Below are 17,848 nucleotides of genomic sequence, written 5' to 3'. Positions count from 1 at the left end.
TCCCTGTATAACACCTCAATATGGGATCACTCCCTGTATAACACCTCAATATGGGATCACTCCCTGTATAACACCTGAATATGGGATCACTCCCTGTATAACACCTCAATATAGGATCACTCCCTGTATAACACCTCAATATGGGATCACACTCTGTATAACACCTCAATATGGGATCACACTCTGTATAACACCTCAATATGGGATCACACTCTGTATAACACCTCAATATGGGATCACTCCCTGTATAACACCTCAATATGGGATCACTCTCTGTATAACACCTCAATGTGGGATCACACCCCCCCCCCCCCATAACACCTCAATATGGGATCACTCTCTGTATAACACCTCAATATGGGATCACTCTCTGTATAACACCTCAATATGGGATCACTCCATGTATAACACCTCAATATGGGATCATACTCTGTATAACACCTGAATATGGGATCACTTCCTGTATAACACCTCAATATAGGATCACTCCCTGTATAACACCTCAATATGGGATCACACTCTGTATAACACCTCAATATGGGATCACACTCTGTATAACACCTCAATATGGGATCACACTCTGTATAACACCTCAATATGGGATCACTCCCTGTATAACACCTCAATATGGGATCACTCTCTGTATAACACCTCAATATGGGATCACACTCTGTATAACACCTCAATATGGGATCACTCTCTGTATAACACCTCAATATGGGATCACTCCATGTATAACACCTCAATATGGGATCATACTCTGTATAACACCTGAATATGGGATCACTTCCTGTATAACACCTCAATATAGGATCACTCCCTGTATAACACCTCAATATGGGATCACTCCCTGTATAACACCTCAATATGGGATCACTCTCTGTATAACACCTCAATATGGGATCACACTCTGTATAACACCTCAATATGGGATCACTCCCTGTATAACACCTCAATATGGGATCACTCTCTGTATAACACCTCAATATGGGATCACTCCCTGTATAACACCTCAATATGGGATCACTCCCTGTATAACACCTCAATATGGGATCACTTCCTGTATAACACCTCAATATAGGATCACACTCTGTATAACACCTCAATATGGGATCACTCCCTGTATAACACCTCAATATGGGATCACTCTCTGTATAACACCTCAATATGGGATCACTCCCTGTATAACACCTCAATATGGGATCACTCCCTGTATAACACCTCAATATGGGATCACACTCTGTATAACACCTCAATATGGGATCACACTCTGTATAACACCTCAATATGGGATCACACTCTGTATAACACCTCAATATGGGATCACTCCCTGTATAACACCTCAATATGGGATCACTCTCTGTATAACACCTCAATATGGGATCACACTCTGTATAACACCTCAATATGGGATCACTCTCTGTATAACACCTCAATATGGGATCACTCCATGTATAACACCTCAATATGGGATCATACTCTGTATAACACCTGAATATGGGATCACTTCCTGTATAACACCTCAATATAGGATCACTCCCTGTATAACACCTCAATATGGGATCACTCCCTGTATAACACCTCAATATGGGATCACTCTCTGTATAACACCTCAATATGGGATCACACTCTGTATAACACCTCAATATGGGATCACTCCCTGTATAACACCTCAATATGGGATCACTCTCTGTATAACACCTCAATATGGGATCACTCCCTGTATAACACCTCAATATGGGATCACTCCCTGTATAACACCTCAATATGGGATCACTTCCTGTATAACACCTCAATATAGGATCACACTCTGTATAACACCTCAATATGGGATCACTCTCTGTATAACACCTCAATATGGGATCACTCTCTGTATAACACCTCAATATGGGATCACTCTCTGTATAACACCTCAATATGGGATCACTCCCTGTATATCACCTCAATATGGGATCACTCTCTGTATAACACCTCAATATGGGATCACTCTCTGTATAACACCTCAATATGGGATCACTCCCTGTATAACACCTCAATGTGGGATCACTCCCTGTATAACAGCTCCAGTAAAGATTTGCAATTACCCTGTATAACATCTGCTCTATGGGATTACAATGTTTAACATGTCTAGTGTGGGATTGCACCCTATATCACATGTCTAGTGTGGGATTATACTCTATGGAATAACGCTGTGTATTTGAACTCCATGAAATAATTGCAGTCACCCTGTCTGATATTTGCTGTACAGAATTAAACTCTGTTTAACAATTCCAGTATGGAATTGCACCATGAATAACAATATGGTTACAGTCACCCTGTATTACAGTTACAGCATTGAACTGCACCCTGTATCACAGCATCAGTATGGTATTCCAGTTACTATAATATACGTTGCATTGAATTAGTAACCTTGTACAGTATAATAACTCCAAGAAAGAACTACAGACATCCTCAACAGCTCGAATATGGGAGTACTCCCTGTATAATATCTCACCTAAAGAGGTATAATCATCCACTACAGCAATTTTAGTTTGGGATCCTACCCCAGATGTCAACTCCAGTAAAGAATTATAGTCACCCTGTAAAACAGCTCTTGTATGGGACTAGCAATCTATATAACCTGCTCATTTATGCCTCATTTCCACTGAGCGGAACGGTTCGGTACAGTTTGGAAGGGTTAGAATGGTCCAGCCTATTCAGGTGAGCGTTTCCACTGCAAGTCGGACCGCCAGGGGCCATGCGGGGTTTAGACCAAAAGCCTAGCGTGTCATAGAGTGTAATTTGTCGTGAGCATTGACGTTTTCCTGTCCGCCAATCAATGGATTGTATAGTGTGACGCTAGTAGCTCCGCCCTAACCGTACCATACCATTTCCTATAGCCCTACATCTGAAGGAGGACCAGGAATGGTGCGGTTCGGTCCGGTTGTATGGGCCACTTTCATAATGGAAACACTGAAAATAGCGTACCGTACCGACCCGAACCGTTCCGCTCAGTGGAGGGATTACAGTCACCTTGTATGACATCTCCGGTATAAAATGACACTCTGTATAACAGTAAGAGATTATTCGTATACAGCAGCACCAGTATGGGATTACAGTAACCATTTGGCTAACTGTCCATCTTCAACAACATTTGGCCTAAAATCGGTATTTCTATCTCAGTTTTAGAATTTATTTTCACTTATCAGAGTTCAATATTTAATGAACAAACTTTATTTTTATATATTCGGTGTATAACAGACGTTTATTACGCCAACTGCCTCACCGTAACGGCATCTGTGTGCCATCTACACATTGTAGCCACCCAGAGACACGCTTCATTCTGCTGTCAAATCTGACGGAGACCACTACACATTGGTCGTGCCTTATATAACCCAGGCCGGGTTTGCGTAATTATTTTTTTTGTTTTTAAACTAAACAAAGCTGCTGGCGTTGCAGACATGACACAGACCAATAGCGTCTCACTATAGGGAAGGGATGTCCAAAAGTTAGATCCCCAGATGTAGAACTACAACTACCATGATGCATTTTCATTCTAAAGGCGGGCAAAGCATCAAGGGAGTTGTAGTTCTAAAACATCTGGGGATCTAACTTTTGGGTACCCCTGCTAAAGGGTTTATATAACATGTGTTGCGATTCTTGTGTTATTGTTTTATTAGGCTTCTGCCCCTGGCTTCTTTGACTATTCTTGTCTTTCGTAATTCTGAACTTGGCTTGTCCCTCGTATTTGTATTATTCTGTACTCAATTTGACCTTGGCCTGGTTAAGGTCACGCTCTGTCTGCTTTTAGACATACTACGAACTGCTACACGCTTCTGCCTTTACTTAGGTTTGCTTGTTAATTTTAGGTTAGCCTTGACACTTATAAATAGATATACAACAACTTCTACTATTCTAGTGACAATATTTACATCTGTTCTATTTATATAAGCGCAGGAAACGAATTAAAGTGCTGAACTCCATATTCTAATCTAGGGGACAGATTGTGTTCACGGCACATTTCCTTGTTGGATGCACCTAGTGATATTTAAAAATAAATAAATGTAAACATTTAAGGCAAATCTTTATTGATTTCTAAAACATAAAAAAAAAATATTTATATTAATTGGAAACAAACTAACTGAATGTAACTATTGTTTTCAAAGTGACCAGTTATTTTTACTTACAGAATTGACATCTTTGCTCATGATTACCAGATATATTGTCAGAAAACACTCAGATTCCCATTATCTGTAGAAGATAAAAATGTTTGACAATTAAAATCAACAATACACGTAGGGATTAATAGGGGGGACATTAGTGCCCTTTATTGATTGTATCCAGAAACATACCTTGCAAACACATAATACAGATATAGTACTTTAGCAAGTGAGTAATTTCAAAATGTGTTTGTTTATTCATATTGTTTTGCAGTTATATATGTTATGCTATGTCTAGGATAATATTAATGTTTTGTGTATACTGTGCAATCGCAATGCAGTGTTCACTGAAATACAAATTGTAGTAAATTGATATACGAATAGCATAATTCAGGCAAAAATAGTAACGACGTCCATGTCGAGCAGGGGAATGTTTCCACATTATTATTATTTATATAGCGCCATCAGATTCCGTAGCGCTGTACAATGGGCATCAAACATTTTTGCCTGAATTTTATTTTATAGCACTCTGATTTTTCCCCCACTCAATCTTTTAGAGCAGCCGTACCTGGAACTAGGCTTTGTTTTTTTTTTTATAAATCTGCTTTAACTTTTCTTTATTTTTTTAATGGTTTGCTATAAAATATGTCGATGTTATGTAGGAAAATGCTTAGCAATTTACGTAAATAAAACATAATATAGAGTATAATTTGTCTGTGTGTGTCGCAGATTTTAATTTGATCTAATAAAATATTTTAATTTTAAAAGACCGGTGAGCAGCTACTTTTTGGCATTTCTTTATATATATATATATATATATATATATATATATATATATATAAAATCACACCTAAAAGACATAATTGTATACATGTAAACATGTTCATATTTAAAATATCTGAATATAAGAGCTGCCTGTGTAGAGCATGATGTGTTTTTGGATTATATGTCTGTATGTAGAAAGTTTAATGTGCAATCAAGGTGTATATTAGTAAAATGTATTTAATGGTAATAAAAGCTGTGTTTTCTTTATAACATTTCAGTTCCCCCGCCACAGACAGTCAGAGCCGCCATCACACTGGAGTCTGCGGTTTAAGCGCCAACTGCTCAGCTCAGACTCCAGCTCGCGCTTCCCCGAGACACCACTGACAGAACTCTTAACTGACCAATGGGGAGCCGCCTGGACTGGAGAGCAGCCAATCAGCAGCGCGGAGGGTTTGGCGCTGGCCAATAGCGTGGCTCCTGTTGCGTTGTGGCCGGCTGGTCACGTGAGACGTGTTCGCGCGGGAAGTTTCATTCGGTTCCAGTTGATGTGACCCTGGCCGGTGACCGGGGCCGCCATGGCGGGAGTGCTGTGAGGAGCGGAAACCAGCCCATAGAGAGCGGCGGCTATGGCGGGAATACTCACAGTATCTCCCTCTGTAGCCGAATATAGTGTCCCGGTGAGTGCTGGCCCAGGGGGGGGGGAGGGGAGAGATTATTATTATTTATATTTATATATATATATAGCCATCAAATTCCATAGCGCTGTGTGTATATATATATATGGAGGGAGGGAGGGATGGGTATTGAGAGAGAGAGAGAGCGCGAGCGCTGGGGTATATATTATTATTTATATAGCGCCATCAAATTCCGTAGCGCTGTGTGTGTGTATATATATATAGAGAGAGAGAGAGAGAGAGAGAGAGAGAGAGAGAGAGAGAGAGAGAATGTGCTGGGGTATTGAGAGAGCGTGAGTGCTATTATAGAGTGTTTGGGTATAGAGAGAGAGTGCTGGGTTAAAGAAAGAGAGCAAAGGGGGGAGTGCCGGGGCATGCCAGGCTGGGGTATAGAGAGTGCTGAGTTGGGGGCAGGCCAGGCTGGGGTATAGAGTGCTGCGTTGGGGGCAGGCCAGGCTGGGGTATAGAGTGTGCTGGGTTGGGGGCAGGCCAGGCTGGGGTATAGAGTGCGCTGAGTTGGGGGCAGGGCCAGGCTGGGGTATAGAGTGCGCTGAGTTGGGGGCAGGGCCAGGCTGGGGTATAGAGTGCGCTGAGTTGGGGGCAGGGCCAGGCTGGGGTATAGAGTGCGCTGAGTTGGGGGCAGGGCCAGGCTGGGGTATAGAGTGCGCTGAGTTGGGGGCAGGGCCAGGCTGGGGTATAGAGTGCGCTGAGTTGGGGGCAGGGCCAGGCTGGGGTATAGAGTGCGCTGGGTTGGGGGCAGGGCCAGGCTGGGGTATAGAGTGCGCTGAGTTGGGGGCAGGGCCAGGCTGGGGTATAGAGTGCGCTGAGTTGGGGGCAGGGCCAGGCTGGGGTATAGAGTGCGCTGAGTTGGGGGCAGGGCCAGGCTGGGGTATAGAGTGCGCTGAGTTGGGGGCAGGGCCAGGCTGGGGTATAGAGTGCGCTGAGTTGGGGGCAGGGCCAGGCTGGGGTATAGAGTGCGCTGAGTTGGGGGCAGGGCCAGGCTGGGGTATAGAGTGCGCTGAGTTGGGGGCAGGGCCAGGCTGGGGTATAGAGTGCGCTGAGTTGGGGGCAGGGCCAGGCTGGGGTATAGAGTGCGCTGAGTTGGGGGCAGGGCCAGGCTGGGGTATAGAGTGCGCTGAGTTGGGGGCAGGGCCAGGCTGGGGTATAGAGTGCGCTGGGTTGGGGGCAGGGCCAGGCTGGGGTATAGAGTGCGCTGGGTTGGGGGCAGGGCCAGGCTGGGGTATAGAGTGCGCTGGGTTGTGGGCAGGGCCAGGCTGGGGTATAGAGTGCGCTGGGTTGGGGGCAGGGCCAGGCTGGGGTATAGAGTGCGCTGGGTTGGGGGCATGCCAGGGGGGGGGGGGAGTGCGAGGTGCCAGGCTGAAGTGCGTGTTGGTCTGTTTGGTGCCAGGCTGAGGGAAAATGCTAGTGAGAATGCTGATTTAGGGAGAGTGCTGGACTGGTGGTGTCAGACTGGTGCTCTTGATTAGTTTGTACCGGAAGTTGCGCAGCAGAAATGTTTGCCTATGTGTCAGCTTATCCCTATGTCAAAATTCTGTGGGTACCTCCACCTGTGTAATGGAAACACTGACCTGTTCTCTTGAAGTCTAAAGAGCAGATTTTCTGCTAATTTCTATGTCCTATAGCACACATTATATTGTGTATGGTTAAAATCTCTGAGCCTCAATCATAAAGATCTGTAACTTGCCTGTATTTTCTGGTGATGGTTTGAATTTGTTCATAATATCTTAGAGACAATTATAAATATTGTTGTGAAATTTCATATCACTTCAACTATGCATTTAAATGGCACGATTCTCTAGGATACAGCAGCAGGTGGACCTGTAACTTGATACCAGTGTTCATATTTGCAGTTTAAAATGCACCTGTTTTAGTTTCAGCTGTTCATAGTACATATACAGGGGTCAAAATTTCCACTAGCCATTTGCGAGTGAAACTTTTGCCCTGGTGAATGTTACATACATCATCCAGGCTTGCAGTGACAAGTATTTTATAGCCTGGCTAGTGGTGTAGAAATTTATAAATACATACATTATGTGCCTTAAAGTGTTTGGTGTTACGTTAGAAATGCAAGTTCATGTATTCAAATTCATTTGTTTTAATACCTCCTAGACGTTTATGCCGTCTAGTTAAAATCTCATACCACATTTCTTTAACCTTGATATCTACATAATATTTGAAGAACATATGTACGTTTCTCAAGCAATTACTTTTTTTTTTTTTTTTAATGGATGTGGTGTTATCGTTGTATTAGAGCGTCAGCTAACCACTCTAAGCAAATCAGAGATGCCCTTGCTCACGGCAATCCAATGCTTCCATTTTGAACATTTCTAGGAAGCAAAGTGTAACGGAGCTGGCAAGAAGACTTTGAGCTTAAACCATTAGTGAACTGTTTAACAGCTAGAGGTAAGCCAGCACCAGGGACCTACTGGCGTCAACTTAATTTTGATTAAGTTCTTATGGTGTCTTGAGGGAAAACCATGCATCATAACCCCTCACCCCTTTGTAGTGGTTATCATGCCAGGAATAGTTTTCCCTAGTAATGGAGCAAACCGTTTTGAGAACCTTGCCGGATGCCAAAGTTCTGGTGATATGCTCCAGCGTCTGCTGAATAGCAAAGCCTGAATTCCAATGTCGTCATTCATTGGCTGAGATCTGCAGCTACTGCTCTCAGCCCATGGATACCCCATCTGTGCATAGAAATATCTGCAGAATTGACATTACCCAGTTGGTACAAATTACTGAAGTGGTCATGGTGCTTGGAGAATCCTATTGATATGAATCATAGGTGATGTGCAGTCTTTAATTCAATGGTCCCAACAGTTCCCCTTAAAATCATTGCATGGGGACAGATTAGGGTGAAATGTATCACCTGTTTATTTTATTAAGTTTTCAGATAATATTCAAATTTTGTAGACATTGTTTTGCTTTCTTTTTTAAACCATTTGGCACACAACAGCTATAAAGTCACGAGACTACAGTCAATCCATGTTATTGATTTTGATCCTGCGTGATACTCATGCCTGTCAGAATGATTTAGACCTGCTTTGTACAGTTTCAAATGTATCCCTTCTCTTGAATGGAAAAACTTGCTTTAAAAACTACATTGCATAGTTCAGGCCACACAATCGCCAAGTTGTAACTATAGCTAAGTTGGCCAATTTTTCCAATGGGGAAAAAAAAGACTATTAGGAAATGAGAAGTGCACTTTAGTATACTGTAATTTACACAGCCACCACCTGGAAGTGAAATAAGATTGTTGTGCTGCATCCTATTTGAACATGCAAGTCCCCTTTTCATACCATATGATACAAACAACCATTAGATTGGGCTGGGGAAATGACAGCATCTTGACTATCTTAAAGTCAGAGAATGGTTTTGAATGCAACCATGGATAGGATGTAATGATTAAAAACTTGAATATTTTTTTTTTTCATTATACATCCATTAATGTTTTTTGAAACCCATACTTTGATACATTTTTGTTAAAAACATTTTTTTCATTCTTTTATAGCCGTGTAAGAAAATGAGGAAGGACGATGATCATCCAATAAAAACGATAACAAATTACTTCTCACCCGTGTCGAAAATTCCTGAGAAGGTACTTTCATCACCGAGGTCCAGCAACATTGCGGACTATTTTAAAAAGTGTTCTCCAACTACTAAAACCTCAAGCCCCAATCAGGACAGCAGTCAGAAGAATGTTACAAATAACCAAACACCACCTACTTCAAAGGAACCTGGGAAGCTTAGGAAACGGGGGAAACGGACTAGTTTAAGTAAGAAGCTTAACGATGTAAAGCCAGAAAATGAATCTGGCGCAGTGGATGCAACTGAGACCGTTTGCACTGGAACTGGTTTTATGGGGAGTGATACCGCGGCTTTACTGGCTGAAATATGTAGTAACAAAGATGAATTTGATGAAAAAAGCAAATTGGATATTTCTACAAATACAAAATCTCCAGCTGCTAGTGAAACACGGGTTTCTTCGAAGTCTAGGAAAAGGAAGACTGATAACTCTATGAAATCAAGTAACTTTCAGGCAGTACAACCTGATGTTAGTGTGTCGGAAGACTCTTCCGTACCCATTGGGAATTCTTTGCAAACTGACAATACTTCAATAGATTTGAGTCTTGAAGTTAATACAAGAGAGAACTCGCATAACACGAGCAGCACAGTAACTGTTTCATTTGAGGATTTCTTAAAAAGTCACGAAGAGGCAACCCAAGATGTCACATCTGATTCCAAACGCATTGAGACTGATGATAGCACAGGTAATTCTGCAGCATCTGAAAACCGTGAGTCTGCTCCTAACACTATGACAGTCCATGCGCAGATTCATCTCACACCTCCATTGCAGAGTCCTAGTACGAAAAAAAAAAAATCCAAGAAGATTGCGGCAATATTCCTGAAAAAAGGAGACTTGGACGCTAAAGATAACCAACATTCACCTGAACAAGTTGATCACGTGTTCCAGAAAAGAAAATCAAATGTGGTTATATTGGAGGAGGATTTAGAATTGGCTGTTCTTGAGGTTGAAAATGGTGAACCTTTAAAACAGAAGAGTTCTGTGGCAGAGAGACAACAGTTCATGAAAGCCTTCAAGCAACCTGGGGACATGCCAAAATGCACAGGTAAAAAAAGCCTGGGGAAAAAGAAAGATTCAGATGAGGTATTGACACCAGTGGCATCTGGTTGTGAGAAAAGGCAAGATTCCGAAATTGATGTGGTGGTGCTAAGCACAGAGAAAAAAGACGAAAGCCAACAGAAAAAGAAGTCAGGGGAACAAGTCACTGGTTTGAAATTAAAGAAAAGGGTGAACAAAGTCAAACCAAATACTGATGCAAATACAGAAACAAAAACACAAGTCAGTGAGAGAAAAACCAAAAAGACGTCAAGCACCCCCACAGATGAGCAGTCAGAGTCGCCAGCTGTTGGCACTGGTTTAAGGAGGAGTACCAGGTATTGTAAATCTGACACATCCCCATTAAAGTCACCTGTGCAAGAAACTTCAAAAGTGGATGCTCCTGTCTTGATGTCGACACCAAAAGTGAAAACACCTTGTCGAAAAGGTGATGTGTACAGAGCTGAAGTTATAACCATACCATCTGACACAGAGTCCCCAATTAGGTAAACACGATGGTTTTGTTTTGTTGAAGGACAGAATGCTGGAATAATTCATTGGATTTATTTGTATTTCAAAGCTCTCAACACTGAAATATCAATTAGAATTTCTGTTTTTGCAAGTGTGGTGAAATGTTAACCACATGCTAAAATATTCTATATCCGTCATAATCCTAAAATGTGCTCGTTATATATTTTGTTTCAAAATATGTAAAAAAAAATATGGAATCGACCTGATTCTCCGCAAATGTATAAAAAGGCAAAAGCCAAGTTTGAACCATTGTTCTAAAGAAAAAATGTTTTGTTTAATATGCATTACGTTCTACTTGTTTAGGATGAGATTTACAAAGCTTACCAGGAGACGTTATAAACGCCGTTCAGCAGAAGATGAGGTGTTTACCCCAAAAAGTAAAAAGGTAACTGATAATGAGCCTTCGTCTAACCTTGTTTAATATAGACGTCCATTGATTCACTTAAAGTGCAAGTATGAAGAAAGGATGACACTGAGGTGCTTTGCTAGTAATAACGTTTTACCATCACAAAAAAATAAATTGCTGCCTATTGTATGGATTCTTTTCCCATTTAGTGTTAGGCTTGTAATTTGTCAAAATGTAGTTATATGGACACTAAACACCAAGTTGGCTTAATGCATGAGGTTTTGGTGTGTAGATGGTGCCTCTGCAGTTTCACTGCCCAACTCTCTGCCATTTAGTCCTCTGGTTACTTTGTTTATACAGCCCTAGTCACACCTTCCGTGCACATTTCCTGTAAAGAGCAATCTAATGTTTAAACTTAATTTTTTGCACAGTCTGTTTAGATTAAAGTTTAACAGAGCAGGAGATAAACTGTACTGTCACATCTGATTAGAAATTAAAAAAATATTTTTCCTCATGCAGTCTGAATGAAAATATACATTTATTTTTTTCTTTCATCTCTAGATTGTAAGCTCTTTTGATCAGGATCCTCCTCCACCTATTGTTCCAGTAACATTTTGTAATTGTCTAATTTATTCTCCCTTTTATAATATTGTAAAGTGCTACCGAATAAGTTGGCACTATATAATTACCAATAATCATGTAGATGGGGCATGTGTGGCTAGGGCTTCATGAACAGAAAAAAAGTCCTAAATGGAAGAGAATCCTTTAATCCCCCTTCCATTCCTTATATTCCCATTCATTTAATCCTCCCCCCCCCCAAATAAAGATTAAGGAATAACACACAATAGAAAAATGAAAAGAGAATTTTTTTTTTCAAAGCTACCCGAAAGGACCTAGCAAAAAATGGGGGTTCAGTTATACAACATGGCAATATCATGTTATCCTGGTCCCCATATTTTTGATTATTAAAGGACCCCTATAGTGCCAGGAAAACATACTCGTTTTCCGGGCACTATAGTGCCCTGAGGGTGCCCCCACCCTCAGGGTCCCCCTCCCGCCAGGCTCTGGGGTGAGTAAAGGGTTAAAACTTACCTTTATTCCATTGCCGGGCGGGGAGCTCTCCGCCTCCGATCCTCTCTTTCGGCTGAATGCGCATGCGCGGCAAGAGCTGCGCGTGCATTCAGCCGGTCGCATAGGAAAGCATTTACAATACTTTCCTATGGACGCTTGCGTGCTCTCACTGTGATTTTTCACAGTGAGAAGCACGCAAGCGCCTCTAGCAGCTGTCAATGAGACAGCCACTAGAGGATTTGGAGGCTGGATTAACCCTATTATAAACATAGCAGTTTCTCTGAAACTGCTATGTTTATTAAAAAAAAAGGGTTAATCCTAGAGGGACCTGGCACCCAGACCACTTCATTAAGCTGAAGTGGTCTGGGTGCCTAGAGTGGTCCTTTAAGATTGGTGATATTAAGTAGCCTTTTAAAACTATAAATTTTTTATTTATTTATTTTTATTAAATGTCTGTGCTGGTTTTTTATATTTTGTATAGATGTCAGTTGTCCAGTCTTGCCTCTACAGGTAATTAGAGTATAATTTCTAGAACCCCATGTATGCCCACAGCCTATAATATTCACGCAAATATATATGCATGAATATTTCTCTCAATTATTTCATTCTTTTTTGGAAGCAGAAATTTCCTGCTTGAGGGTGCAGGAGAAGTATAATTGTGCAGGTTTACAAAACAATAAGGTTTAGTTAATTAGCTTTGTAATCAACGGTCATGGCATCTAAACTATTACTAGAGAATAGTATAATCTACTTGTAATAAGAAAATATTATCTAAAGCATTGGTCCAGTTTAAAGAATCTGTTAATATATTAAGTATTTTTTTTATTATTCATTATTGCTTAGGTTTCTGTCCACGCTAAGAAATTGATTGAAAAAGCAAAGGCAATCCAGAAAAATATAGCCACGGCTGAGACTCCTAGGAGGCAATCATCCAGACACCGACCTGAAAATAAATCTGTCTTAGAGGTAGGGGACAAGAATGTGTTGTCCTTACCTTTATTATGTTATTATTTATATAGCGCCAACAAATCGCGCAGCGCTGTACAGTGTGTGGACGAACAAACATGTAGTTGTAACCAGACAAGTTGGACACACAGGAACAGAAGGGTTGAGGGCCCTGCTCAATGAGCGTACATGCTAGAGGGAGTGGGGTAAAGTGACACAAAAGATAAGGATAGTATTAGACTAATGACCGTTGCAAGAGAGGAATCAGTCAGGAGCTATTAACAGTTTTATTGATACGCTTTTATGAAGAAGTGGGGTTTTAATTATTTTTTTTTTTTTGAAGGAGTGGAGACTGGGTGAGCATCTAACGGAGGAGGGAGGTGAGTTCCACAGGAACGGTGGAGCCCTCGAGAAGTCGGGACATACTTGTGTACTAGGGAGGATAGATAGGTGGGAGCAGCATTATGTGGATATTTGAACGCAAGAACTAGAATTTTAAATTGAGCCCTATATCTTACAGGAAGCAATAGTGACAGACAAAAGGGTGAGTCGTGGGGGGTGCTGGTGGACAAGAAGATGACAGGACCTTAAGTTGTATATTGCTTGAGACATACCTACCACGGCACTGAAATGGGTCCCACCCTTCCATGAATCCTAAATTACATAATTGCTATGGATACATGCTGTAGTTGCAGTGTTTCCTAAGCCAGTCCTCAAGAACCACCAACAGTCCCTGTTTTGTCGGTATCTCCATTGCAATAAAACGGGGAAATACATAAATCCTGGATTGTTGGGCCATGAGGACTGGTTTGGGAACCACTGCTGTAATGTACAGTCATCACATTCGCCAATTCCATGTCTGCCCGGCTCTTGTCTACTTGTTCCATGTTTGTCCCTTCCTATAATAAATTGGGTTGGTAGTCCGTTACTCGCCACAGCTAACTACCCGCTCGCTGACATACACGCACAAAAGATCATTCATTTACAGGTTTATATTTTATAATTTAATTGCAGGATCCTGCTAATAAAATAGATATTACCAAAGAGAGACCCTCGAAATCAGCAAAGAAAAAAAATCTCAGGAGCTTAAATGATGTGTTGGGAAAGAAGGCTAAAGTTAAGAATTGTGATATTTCTTCTGGTAAGATATATATTATGCATCAACTTTTATCACAATGCATTGTTGCGTTTATATCTGTATGAAAATAAGTGTGTATATTGGTCATTTTGTGAAGTAACGTCTTATGTGAAGATTAAGCACTGTAATTGGCATATCATTTATTAATCCATTTGAAATATGTCTTTGTGAGATTACAATTAGTTTTTTCTTTTCAGGGAAAAGGAAATCTAGTGTTAAAAATCCTTCCCTCATCACAGTCATAGATGACAGGTAATAAAGGCAGTCCCAATGTTGCATTTTAATAATGATCGTGGCTTCCAATGTGGTTGGTTGATAGCTGTGGCCCGCATGGGCATGTGAAAGAAAAAAGGGCACTCTTCTCGACAGAAATGATTGGCTGAAAGTACTGGGTTGGGGTTAGCCCAATGCTCTCAGCCTCATTGCAGTCGTGGCTGGACAGAATTCACAGTAATAACGCAGATGTGTAAATTATCAGTGTGGCAGAAGAGTGGGTTTGTGTCAGTGTGATGTGGGTCCCGGATTTTAATAAACCACTCCTAAACTCTTCGCAAAAACAATTATCCAGTGACAACGTCCTGAGACTATTGGTGACTTAATGTGTTTCTTTTCTATGAGCTTCTTGAATTATCAAAACCGTAAATGTCAAAGTACCTTTTTAAAGCGTCACCCTAGCCCTATAATAACTACTTATCAATTAATTCACTTATATAAGAAAAATAAACGTTGGGAAGGCTTTAAAGTAAATGTAAGAGGTATTTATTTTCAGTATGTGTTTTTCACTAGTTTAATAAATTTTTTTTGAAATACAATGTTTAAAATCTGAGCGTCTACCTTTGAGCACTGTCCCACATGCTACCTGTTATATGAACTTTCCTAATCTGTATCTTTGTGTATTTATCATTATGTTATGACAAGTAAATACTGAACTTGTACTTCCTGTTTTAGTTCAGAGGTGTCTGAAAGCTCTCAGGACAATGAACAATGCAAAGCAAAACGTGAGTTTCTTATGAGCGGATTACCGGATTCCTTGAAGAGGCACATTTCTAAAACTGCAGCATTTATGGAAGCTTACTCCTTGTCAAGTTCCTCCTTCCAGACTGTTGTACACGTACAGCAGAAAGACAGTAAGTGTTTTGATTTTTAATCTCCGTGGTCTAACCTATTGGAGTTTAAGTGCTAATTGAAGCGAACATGTCCACTTTAACAGATTACAGCAACCAAGGCAGTAAATATATAATTTTATTATTGCTCTAACTGCTGCCCAACCATCCAGTAATGTCCACAGCTGTTACAGTAGTGTAACCCCCACCCCCTAATTTGCTCTCCTCTTCCTGTTGGGATTGGCCCTGCTTGAAGACAACCAAATTAGTACAAATATAGCTGCTGGCTCTGTAATGCTGGTTTCACTGCCAGCGCATAGGCGTTGGTGCATTCCACTGAGAGCCTAAGAGGAGGGTTCTCTTGCACTTCCTGTCACTCAGTGGCTCATGGCTGTAGACCGTCTCTCATTAAAGGTACATTATAGTGATAGGAATACAAATCTAAATGCTTATTTGGTAAAAAAACAAATTCTACTTCTAGCCTGAAGTTTGCAATTCCATTTTCTATTCACTACGATTAATTGCTCAGTAAATATGTTTCCGCAGAGAATAAGTTTACTGTGTGAATTTTTACATTTTCTGTTTGCTGACTTCCATGTTTTCCAATTCACATTAGATTTTGTATCTCCTAGGTTGCCCTATGTGGAATCTTAATATGCCATCCTGCCCGCGGCTGACACTGCTTGAACACATTAGTATTGATATTCCCAATTTGGCGAAGAATTCTCTCTCTCTTGGCGACTTCACCTCTGCTAGAACTGAGCAATCGGTCCACTTTAATTCAAGCTTGGTTAGTTTGCAGTTGCTCATATAAAATTATAAAACCAATTTGCCGTTTGTGGATAATCACAGCTTACATAATACCAGTGGTTTCTTCGGATTTGAAAGCACAACTCTCTCTAAAAGTGTGAACTCTTTTTTTTAGGTTACAAGTAGAGCAGTACTCTCAGATGTGATCCGCAACTGTCTTTTAGAGGAAATTTGTGCTTCCGGAGCTCTCTTTCCAGTAAAAAGATTTCTGCAGCAGTTTCTTAAAAAGCAAAGTGATCAACTTCAAGAGGCCAGCAAGCAAGGTTTGTTAGAGCATCCCTGCTTATCTTCCAAGGATCACGCTATGCTGTATAACCACTAAAAGTACACTTTTTTAGTTCCTGGAGCCCCTGGCCCTTATCCCACAGTAAAATGTCAAACCTTCTACAAATCATTTCACACTTACCTGGCTCTATTTGGCACATGTAGTAAAATGAAACTCAGTCAAATTATAATAAAGTTGCCCAAAACTGAGATAAGGACTCATGGCATGAACACCAGGTAAATGTCAAATAGTTTATAAATAATTTTAAAACTTACTGTGGGATGGAGCCAGGGACTCCTGGCACAATAACCCCTACAGCATGCAGCAAGAGTTATAGTCCTTTTAAATTAGGTGACTTTTCTGTTTTTTAACTAGCAATGCTTTAATATAATCATTCTGTAAAAGGATGCACCATTTACATATACATGCAAATCCGCTCATATCCCCTTGGGTTCACTCTGAAACATGTCATAATTGGCTTTAATGAGGTAGAAGTTTTGCTTAGAGGGATAATTAATTTCTAAATGTATCTTGTCTTGTTGAGCTTGTATTATTCGTGACTATAATACTTTTATTATTTTTTTCAGTTGACCAGTTACTAGAGAGAAAATTAGGTGATGAAGTGATACTAGTAGAGGATTCTGAGAGTCCAGAGAATATCAGGACTAAGCGGAAAAGGAAAGAGTCTATTGGCACAAAGTTTAAAAGGATAAAATCTGCCAATACAGAAGAGAGTGATGACAAGCCTCTGCCCACTCCTGAGGTTCCAAAACAAAGGACATCCAGGGGCTCACTCTTCAGAACTTCTAAGAAGCAGCTGGAGGAGAGTAAGGCTCAATCTCCCATTGAAGAAAAAACCCCAGCAGTCTCTGGTAATCACAAGCAGCAGTCTAATTATGTCATTTCTTTAATCTTTCGCTTGCATGTACAATTTATTACTTTATTGGAAAAATAAGTGAGGTGCATTCTGCCAGCTGTGTTGCCGAATATTGTGTTTACTGGAAGGGTGAATGTTGTGGACTGCATTTTGATTGGTTACTGGCAGAGGTATTACTGCAGGCCATCTATTCTGTCTTCTACATTTTGCAGCTACAGGCCAGGTTATTGCTGTGGGAAGCTTATTGTCGCAGGCTTATTTTTTGTGCTTGCTCACAGAGCGATTACTTTGTGCTTACCCTTGGTCCTTGGTTTGTGTGGTTAATGGGTGCTTATTGTGGGCACTTCAAGGTTATTGCTGTGTCGTAGACTACTTGGGATTACTCAGTTAGAGGGCAATGTTTCTGGCAGGATGATTACAGTGGCTCTCCCTTGGCCTAGCAGGGTCTTTACTCAATTCTTTCTATGCTTTAAAGATAATGAACTGCAGCTAAAACAGGGAAGGTGCTGCTGTGTAGATGTTCAAACTTTGAGCACATGTCC

General features: G+C 40.9%; 1 protein-coding gene across 1 annotated transcript in view; it reads left to right on the top strand.

The window, feature by feature from the left end:
• Positions 1–5,530: 5,530 nt before the first annotated feature.
• Positions 5,531–17,848, top strand: part of ATAD5 (ATPase family AAA domain containing 5) — a 43,257-nt gene continuing 30,939 nt past the window's right edge. Inside the window, exons 1-10 of the mRNA XM_063456171.1 lie at positions 5,531–5,581; positions 9,111–10,726; positions 11,055–11,136; positions 13,012–13,134; positions 14,128–14,254; positions 14,449–14,503; positions 15,200–15,378; positions 15,987–16,144; positions 16,280–16,427; positions 17,017–17,301. Of these exons, the coding sequence (XP_063312241.1) occupies positions 5,531–5,581; positions 9,111–10,726; positions 11,055–11,136; positions 13,012–13,134; positions 14,128–14,254; positions 14,449–14,503; positions 15,200–15,378; positions 15,987–16,144; positions 16,280–16,427; positions 17,017–17,301 (2,824 nt within the window). The remainder of the gene's footprint in view (positions 5,582–9,110; positions 10,727–11,054; positions 11,137–13,011; positions 13,135–14,127; positions 14,255–14,448; positions 14,504–15,199; positions 15,379–15,986; positions 16,145–16,279; positions 16,428–17,016; positions 17,302–17,848) is intronic.

The sequence above is a fragment of the Pelobates fuscus genome, chromosome 5 (genome assembly GCF_036172605.1).
Source record: "Pelobates fuscus isolate aPelFus1 chromosome 5, aPelFus1.pri, whole genome shotgun sequence".
Lineage (NCBI taxonomy): Eukaryota > Metazoa > Chordata > Amphibia > Anura > Pelobatidae > Pelobates > Pelobates fuscus.
The sequence above is the reverse complement of the archived record's forward strand: the minus strand, read 5'-3'. Positions and strand labels throughout refer to the sequence as shown.